This window comes from Haliotis cracherodii, unplaced genomic scaffold, assembly GCF_022045235.1.
Source record: "Haliotis cracherodii isolate W230 unplaced genomic scaffold, xgHalCrac1.p SCAF_23, whole genome shotgun sequence".
Lineage (NCBI taxonomy): Eukaryota > Metazoa > Mollusca > Gastropoda > Lepetellida > Haliotidae > Haliotis > Haliotis cracherodii.
The window spans coordinates 12492399-12502858 of NW_027266279.1; the positions used below are offsets into that span (position 1 = coordinate 12492399).

The 10460-nt window shown below is 40.9% G+C and overlaps 1 protein-coding gene across 2 annotated transcripts in view; it reads left to right on the plus strand.

The window, feature by feature from the left end:
* Positions 1–10204, plus strand: part of LOC139471594 (E3 ubiquitin-protein ligase MIB2-like) — a 32609-nt gene extending 22405 nt beyond the window's left edge. For both annotated transcript variants that reach the window (XM_071253972.1, XM_071253973.1), the window contains exons 16-21: positions 925–1054; positions 2025–2127; positions 2768–2826; positions 3812–3975; positions 5557–5786; positions 9503–10204. In XM_071253972.1, coding sequence (XP_071110073.1) covers positions 925–1054; positions 2025–2127; positions 2768–2826; positions 3812–3975; positions 5557–5786; positions 9503–9555 — 739 coding nt within the window. In that variant the 3' untranslated portion in view covers positions 9556–10204. The remainder of the gene's footprint in view (positions 1–924; positions 1055–2024; positions 2128–2767; positions 2827–3811; positions 3976–5556; positions 5787–9502) is intronic.
* The last annotated feature ends 256 nt before the right edge of the window (positions 10205–10460 follow it).

The window sequence follows — 10460 nt, forward strand, 5'->3', positions numbered from 1 at the left end:
ATGACATGCCGATTCTTTCATATTACTATAGTTACTCTGTCATCACATGACGATTCTTTCATATTGCTATAGTTACTCTGTCATGACATGCCGATTCTTTCATATTGCTATAGTTACTCTGTCATGACATGCCGATTCTTTCACATTACTATAGTTACTCTGTCATGACATGCCGATTCTTTCATATTGCTATAGTTACTCTGTCATGACATGCCGATTCTTTCATATTGCTATAGTTACTCTGTCATGACATGCCGATTCTTTCATATTGCTATAGTTACTCTGTCATGACATGCCTATTCTTTCATATTGCTATAGTTACTCTCTCAGGACATGCCGATTCTTTCATATTGCTATAGTTACTCTGTCATGACATGCCGATTCTTTCATATTGCTATAGTTACTCTGTCATGACATGCCTATTCTTTCATATTGCTATACTCTGTCATGACATGCCGATTCTTTCATATTGCTATAGTTACTCTGTCATGACATGCCTATTCTTTCATATTGCTATAGTTACTCTGTCATGACATGCCGATTCTTTCATATTGCTATAGTTACTCTGTCATGACATGCCTATTCTTTCATATTGCTATGGTTACTCTGTCATGACATGCCGATTCTTTCATATTGCTATAGTTACTCTGCCATGACATGCCGAGTCTTTCATATTGCTATAGTTACTCTGTCATGACATGCCTATTCTTTCATATTACTATAGTTACTCTGTCATGTTATGATTAACAGATTAACAATAGCAATATGAAAGAATAGGGCTCTTTAATTTCTTTTGAGTAGTATATATATGAAGAAAGTATTGTTGTAAATTACGTTGTAAAATTCGATGTTTTGTTTTCTTTTCATTAAGTCTGTCAAAAGAACCATATCATTGTTTGTCTCAAATGAATGTTCACACTGCAGTGCCGTAGAGAAAATACTTGAGAGAGACACATCGTTTGTCAACGACTTAATGTCGGACAATACCTTCGCTGCTCTCCACGTCGCCGCCAACAACGACCACGTGGAATGTTGCAGATTGCTCATTGACAAGGTACCACTTCCTTTCAACATGTCCTGAGTGGCGAGTTTCTATAACTTCAACTAGGATCATCGTATAACATTTCCAAGTTGACCAAATCGAAGGTCGTCATGATGCGCGTTGATATTCCATACTGTTATATCTACGTAGGATCCTTTCCCACTGGCACTAACTATTTTAATGAGTAAGTGATTTGGATTTAACGCCGCTTTTAACAGTATTACAGTAACATCAGTTATATCGCGGCGTGTCAGCTTAATGTGGGGGGAAAGCCCGAAGTGATGCAGGTCTCAGACGTTTACCACTTCGGTGAAACCCACGAGCACGGGTATGATGCTGACAAACCTAGAAACATAATCGGGGCGAATCGGGATTTGAACCTACAATCATTTCAAGGTTTCTAGCGTGTCCAAGGGACGCAACTCTGCACAGCGAATCGCGGCGCCTTAGACGACTGGGCCACCCGTGCCCAAAATGTTGGAGTGGCGGGTGCTACTGGGAGAGCAGGGCACAGTTACGCTTTTCTTGAAACACCTGATCAGTTTCATGTCATCACTAATTTTCATTGAACCATGGCCAGTCACATAATTTTCATTTTAGAATGGGGGGCACGGGTGGCCCAGTCGTCTAAGGTGCCGCGATTCGCTGTGCAGAGTTGCGTCCCTTGGGCACGCCAGAAACATATGATTGTGGGTCCGAATCCTGGTTCGCCCCGATTATGTATCTAGGCACCATACCCGTGCTCGTGGGTTTCACCGAAGTGGTAAACGTCTGAGACCTGCATCACTTCGGGCTTTCCTCCCACATTAAGCTGACACGCCGCGATATAACTGGAATACTGAGTGTCAAAAGCAGCGTTAAACCCAAATCACTCACTCACTCATTTTAGAATTTGTTTCGGCATTTAATCTAGCGTGATAATTCTCTGGCGTTGACATTCATAGTATATGGAGTGAAAACTATTTTATTATTCATTGAATAGGGGAAGGCCGAAGTTGATCGGAAGGGCCATTGTGGAGTCACTCCTCTATATGTCGCTGTCCGTAAACCTGGGTGTAGATCAGTGGAACTACTTCTCCAGAAAGGTAAGATTAGCTGCAGATATTCCTGGAGCTCCAGCCCTTGGTGCCTACATTTCACAACTTTTGAGGTACAATCGAGCATGCTCTTTCTACCAACATTTCAAAGAGCGTCAAACGACTCTTGCTCAGAAGTGGTATACACCTGGCTTCAACTTTCCCTTCTTATCGAGCAATATTCAAACAGCTCCAGCCTAAGGTGTTTACATTACACAACTTTTGAGGTACAATCAAGCCTGCTCTTTCTACCAAGATTTCAAAGAGCGTCATACGACTCTTGCTCAGAAGTTGTTTGATCAAGGTTACAACATTCAAAGCTTCAGCAAAGCTTTCAAAGCGTGTTCTGGTAGACATGTGGAGGACATTTCCAAATTTGACGCATCAGTGATAAAAACTTTTTTTAATTGAACCGCATGTTCCCGTGTTATTTTCAGGTGAACAATTGACTTTCCTTTGCATGTGTTAATGACGGGGGCAGGGCTCACCTTTTCGCGAACACCTGGTATCATTACTTTTTCGTGGTGATCCCAAATGTATGCACACGATATAGACGTGCAGATTTCTTTTGAATGTGGAAGGGTCAACTGTGGGCCCACACATGCCCGTGTTAGCTTCATTCAAGTTTTGGTTTGATTTGCTATCCCAGGAGCTGATCCTAACATCGAAAATGACAACGGTAACAGACCGCTCCACGGCTTGTGTAAGGTATTTGGAATTTTGTCTTTGAATTATTGTAGCACTTTGTGATCTTTGTCCCCTGGTAATGCCAAAGAATTTCTGGACCCCTAATTTGAAAATACTGGGCTCAAAATATGTATTCACATTAATACAATTACCGAACAAACATGAGAAAACATTAATTAGAACATAATTTGGGAAAAGCTTGAAAGTAATAAAAATGTGTATAATTTAATGACTGTTTGTAGTATTTGTTTTTTATACTTACGAAATATTCTTTGCTATTTTGTGTGTTAGTTGTATAAGCCCAATGGAATGTTTAATTGTGTACACATATCTACTTCAAGTAATATTTTCTCTGCATATTGCTTCAATTCCAACTCAACTTGGCCATTGTGAAAACATGTTAAAAAAGGCTGTGTAACCATGTGTGTATTTGCTGCCAGCTACACGCACATGCATTAGATGTATGGATATCAAAAAGTAACTAAAGATAACTCAGGCCAATAAAATGGTGTAATATGAATTAACTTTTATCGAAGTAATGGAAGAATTCCAGGCCACTATGGACCGCCTCCGTGGTCTAGTGGTAGAGCGTCCGCCCGCAGAGCGGAAGGTCCGGGATTCGATCCCCGGCCGCGTCATACCCAAAGACGTCTCAAGATGGTACTTGTTGTTACCCTGTCTGGCGCTCGGCATTAAGGGGCTAAAACAAGGACTGGTCGGCTCGGAGTCAGTATGCTGTGTCTGAGTGGGGTATTCATGTTAAACTGCGGCATGGTATCTCAGTGAGCTAGCACTATAAATCGGCATCAGCCCGGACTAGTACAAGCAGCCACACAAACACACACACGTACATGTACGTCGCTACATAAGTGCAATAATCTTGGACGCGACGTTAAACCCGATTTCACCTCACCTCACCTCCAGGCCCATATATCAGTATTGTAAGTATTCAGTATGAATTATATAAATATGTACATGTCAATGTACCCCTATGTTTGTTAAAAAGGGCCGTAAGTCGTCTGGTCATGTAAGCAAGACCGCCGACGTTGCACGACTACTTCTACAGAAGGGCACTGCCTACAAAGCAAGAAACAAACACGGATATACCGCTCTTGACATGTGTTCTAATGAAGCTCTCAAGTCGGCGATACTGAAATATATCGACCAGAAGTATGTAAACAGTATAATTTATATCCCATTTGGGATTCCGAGACCGAAAAACCTATCAGCTTTTATGTGGCATTAAAATAGTAGTGATGGTGGTTGCATTTTATGATTTAGATGATAATATGAAGACACAGTCTCGTTTGTACTTTAATCGTTTCGGAGGGAGCATTAAATACCGGAGAATACGTTCTTCAGCCAGAATACGGAGACTTATAATGCCACGCAAATAAGCTTGATCAAGTCTTCGTGGCTATGGTAGAACGTTCAGAAAGTTGTATGGTAGACATGTGATTTCCAAATTTGACGCGTCGGTGACCAAAATGATGTCCGATGCAATTCAATATTTTGACTCGTACCATATGTTCCCCTGGTCTTCTAATAGGTGAATAATTCACTTGCCTTTGCATGTGTTTGTGAGAGTGTGTTACTGATGGTGCCACCTGTGAGATAAAAACCAAGATACCAGAATTATAATACTTATTTGTTATTATCCACAGATATGCCTTTTAACTTGTATGTATCTAAGGTTTATGTGAACGTTATTCTATAAAGTTGTTGTTTGTGTACTCCCAAAAGAAATAAAAGGAAGATTAAAAAATAATGTTAAATGATAAATAATAATTTCTTGTTGGGTTCGATTAGGCAGCGCTTGCTGGGAGCAGGGCCATGAGCTGATGACGAGCCAAACAATCCTGGCTGTGCAAGGATCACCTAAACCTCTTTGCTGCATTTTTTGTTTTAATCTCTCTAACAATAATAGTTATTTTTGACCCGAGACATGAAAATATCTTTTTGGCAGAACAAGACCAGAGTTGAGACAAAAACCTTTTTCCGTTTTAGACTCAGAAGAGGCACAACGACTTATGACTCCTCGTTGTTATCAAAGTCATGATCAGTTGATGCCATATTAAGATCCAGGAAAATAAAACCAAATTACAATTGTCTTCATACCAACTAAATGTTATTTAAATTCCCGGTGGATATTAGCGCAGTGTAAGGATCCTTATATAATATGTATACCTTATATTGTTTGTAGTGGTAGAGTCTAACTTAAACGTGACTTTCAACATACCACAAGTAGTTACAGAGTCAAAGCACATTTCCAGAATAGATGTTGTGATGAGGGTCATGTGTGAACTGAGTGTTTGTCTCATGTGGCGCCGCAATTCGCTGTGCAGAGTTGCGTCCCCTGGGCACGCCAGGAATCTATGATTGTGGGTTCGAATCCCGGTTCGCCCCGATTATGTTTCTAGGTTTGTCAGCACCATTCCCGTGCTCGTGGGTTTCACCGAAGCGGTAAACGTCTGAGACCTGCATCAGGCTTTCCTCCCACATTAAGCTGACACGTCGCAATATAACTGGAAAACTGTTAAAAGCGGCGTTAAACCAAACTCACTCACTCACTGTAACGAGTCGAAATCACCTTTGTAAGCCCCCACAGCCGTCCACCCATCCGTTAACGGTCCTTCAGATGTACACTAAGGGAAACCTTGAGCAGAAAGCTCGAATTTATTTGTGTCCACCGTACAGAAGGATGATCAATAGGAATATTACATATTGTTCTTTATTGTTCATTTATTTCAGTCAAGGATCTCTGAATTCTGATGTCCCCTCGGAAAATCAATCCAGACCACAAGCTCCACAAAAAAGAAGCCGGTCTAAATACGTCACGCCGTGCAATAAGTGCTTTGAGAAGGTAGCAGATGCAGCATTCATCCCATGTGGACACAAAGTTATGTGCAGGGCGTGCGCACCCAGCTTCAAAAAGTGTCCGTTATGTGACGCGCAAGTGCATGCACAGAGAGGCGCAAACGGTAGGTTGTCGCTGTGACGCACGGGACCGAATGGTTAACACATCTGAATATACAGTGATACACAGGAAAGAAATAGTGATACACTCGGAACGGGAAACAAATAGACATGAGAAAAAGAAGACAGAAAATGTGAGCAATATGACTATTTAGGTAGAATGATAAACATTATTTGCAGAAAAGACGTCATACGCGTGCACAAAGAGTAATACGCAGAACACAAACAGTCATACACATAGCACACAGAGTAATACTCACACCTCAAAGTAATGCACACAGTACACAGTTATACTCACAGCACACAGTAATACACACAGCACACAGAGTAATACTCACAGCACAGAGTAATGCTGACAACACACAGTTATACTCACAGCACACAGTAATACTCACAGCACAGAGTAATGCTGACAACACACAGTTATACTCACAGCACACAGTAATACACACAGCACAGAGTAATGCACACAGTACACAGTTTTACTCACATCACACAGTAAGACACACAGCACACATAGTAATATTCACAGCACAGAGTAATGCACACAATACACAGTTATACTCACAGCACAGAGTAATACACACAGCACTCAGAGTAATACACACAGCACACAGAGTAATGCACACAGCACAGAGAAATGCACACAGTACACAGTTATACTCACAGCACACAGTAATACACACAGCACACAGAGTAATACTCACAGCACAGAGTAATGCACACAACACACAGTTATACTCACAGCACACAGTAATACACACAGCACACAGAGTAATCCACACAGTACACATTAATACACATAGCACACAGAGTAATACTCACAGCACACAGAGTAATGCACACAGCACAGAGAAATGCACACAACACACAGTTATACTCACAGCACACAGTAATACACATAGCACACAGAGTAATGCACACAGTACACATTAATACACATAGCACACAGAGTAATACTCACAGCACAGAGTAATGCGCACAACAGACAGTTATACTCACAGCACACAGTAATACATACAGCACACAGAGTAATGCACACAGTAAACATTAATACACATAGCACACAGAGTAATACTCACAGCACAGAGTAATGCACACAGTACACAGTTATACTCACAGCACACAGTAATACACACAGCACACAGAGTAATACTCACAGCACAGAGTAATGCACACAACATACAGTTATACTCACAGCACACAGTAATACACACAGCACACAGAGTAATGCACACAGTACACATTAATAAACACATTAATACACACAACACACAGAGTAATACTCACAGCACAGAGTAATGCACACAGTTATATTCACGGCACACAGTAATACACACAGCACACAGTTATACTCACATCATACTGAGTAATACACACAACACAAAAAGGAATCCACACAGCAAACAGTAATACACACAGCACACAGAGCAATGCACACATCACACTGAGTAATACTACCAGCACACAGTACACAGAGTAATGCACACAGAGCACATTGATACACAGAGTAATGCACACAACACACAAAGTAATCCACACAGTAATGCCCACAGCACACAGAGTAATGCACACAGATTGATGCAAACAGCACACAGTAATCCATACAGCACACAGGGTAATGCACACAGCGCACATTGATACACAGAGTAATGCACATAGCACACATAATAATTCTCACAGCACAGAGTAATACACACAGCACAGAGTAATACACACGACACACAGTAATACACACAGCACACAGATTAATAAACACAGCACACATTAAAACACACAACACACAGAGTAATACTCACAGCACACAGAGTAATACTCACAGCACACAGTAATACTCACAGCACACAGTAATACACACGACACACAGTAATGCATACAACAATACACACAGCACACAGAGTAATGCACACAGTAATATACATAGCACACAGTCACGCACACAGCACACAGAGTAATACTCACAGCACAAAGAGTAATACACACAGCACACAAAGTAAAACTCACAGCACAAAGAGTAATACTCACGGTAATAAACACAGCAAACAGAGTAATACACACAACACACAGTAATACTCACAGCTAAAAAGAGTAATACACACAGCACACAGAGTAATACACACAGCACACACAGTAATTCACACAGTATACAGTGATACACACATCAAACGGAAATACACGCAGCACACAGTAATACACACGGCCCACAGTAATACACACGGCAGACAGTAATACACACAGTATACAGTGATACACACATCAAACGGAAATACACGCAGCACACAGTAATACACACAGTACACAGTGATACACACAGCAAACAGAGTAATACACACAGCACACAGAAATACACACAGCACACAGTGATACACACAGCAAACAGAGTAATACACACAGCACACAGAAATACACACAGCACACAGTGATACACACAGCAAACAGAAATACACACGGCCCACAGTAATACACACGGTACACACAGCTCACAGTAATACACACAGTGCACAGTGATACACACAGCACTCAGTAATACACACAGCAAACAGAGTAATACACACAGCACACAGAAATACACACAGCAAACAGAAATACACTCAGCACACAGAAATACACACAGTACACAGTGATACACACAGCAAACAGAGTAATACACACAGCACACAGAGTAATACACAAAGCACAGAAATACAGTAATACACACAACATACATAGTAATACACACAGCACATACAGTAAAACTCACAGCACAAGGAGTAATACACAACAAAAGAATAATACACAAAGCACAGAAATACAGTAATACTCACAGCAAACAAAGTAATACTAAAAAGCACACATTAATACACACAGCACAGAGAGTAATACTCACAACACTCAGTAATACTCACAGCACAAAGAGTAATACACATGGCATACAGTAATACACACAGCACACACAGTAATAGACACAGCACAAGGAGTAATACACAGCATACAGAGTAATACACACAGCAAAAGAATAATACACATAGCACAAAGAGTAATACACAAAGCACAGAAATACAGTAATACATACAGCATACAGAGTAATACACAAAGTACAGAAAGAAATCCACACAGTACACATTTATACACGCAGCACAGAGTATTACACACAGCACACAGTAATACACACAGCACACAGTGTAATACACATAGCACACAGAGTAATACACATAGCACACAGAGTAATACACACAGCACACAGAGTAATACACACAGCACACAGAGTAATACACACAACACAAAAAGAAATACACACAGCACACAGAGTAATACACACCGCACACAGTAATACACACAGCACACACAGTAAAACTCACAGCACAAGACGTAATACACAGCATACAGAGTAATACACACAGCAAACAGAGTAATACACACAACACACGGTAATACACACAGCACACAGTAATACACACAGCACACAGTAATACACACAGCACACAGAGTAATACACACAGCACACACAGTAATACACACAGCACAAGGAGTAATACACAGCATACAGAGTAATACACACAGCAAAAGAATAATACACAGAGTACAAAGAGTAATACACAAAGCACAGAAATACAGTAATACACACAACATACATAGTAATACACACAGCACAGAAAGAAATGCAGAGAGTAGACATAATAATAGTAATATCCAGAGCATAAAGAGTGTTCCTGGCAATGATGATTACATTTTCTTTCTAAAGCTGATGACGACGACGACGACGATTCCTCAATGGCCCAGTGCAGAACTCAGTAGAAGATGAACTATCTGCATCCTGCGTTTGAAATACAGTCAAGACAAGACTGAAGATAATGTGATACTATACGTGATAGTTTATGTTTTTGGAATACCTGTTTAGCAGCAGTGTTGCTCATAACGCCAAGCTGATGTGCAGCAATACCACAACTTTATTTATGACACAATGCGTAGTGTAGTTGTACTAGGATCAGAGGTTTGACCTGTCGTCTAAGTCCCGCGATTCGCCGTGCAGAAATGGGCACGCCGGAAACCTATGGTTCTGGGTTCGAATCCTGGTTCGCCCCGGTTACGTTTCTAGGTTTGTCATCCCCATACCCGTGTTCATGGGTTTCACCAAGTGTTAAACGTCTGAGACATGCATCACTTCAGCTTTCCTCCCAAATCAAGCTGACGCGCGATGATATAACTGGAATACTGTTCAAAGCGGCGTTGAACCCAACTCACTCACTCACTATAATTGTACCGGAACTCCTCCTACGTGTACTGTAATTCAATCATAACAAAAGAAGCAGTATACTGGTACTGTAACTCATTGATAACATGCTATGTGAAGATCATATATGTTTGTTTTTCGTCATTCACGTTAATGAAAAGCTTTGTGTTGATTGTAACACTACGAGGAAGAGAATTTATGGAACACAACGTTTCGGAGTACAGTCGTGCCCCGCTTATACGGATTTCAGATATCCGGAAACCTCGGTTCCCGGACGATTTTCATTCAAAACGAAATAATTACTATATAAATTTACCCGTATATCCGGAAATTCAGTTTCCGGAACCGGACGGTCATTTTCATACACAAAACACTGAAATGCACTCAAAATTGTCTCACTTATCCGGACAGTACACTTCCGCTGGTGGTAATATCTTTGATTCGTGAGAAGTCAATTAACCAGTGACAC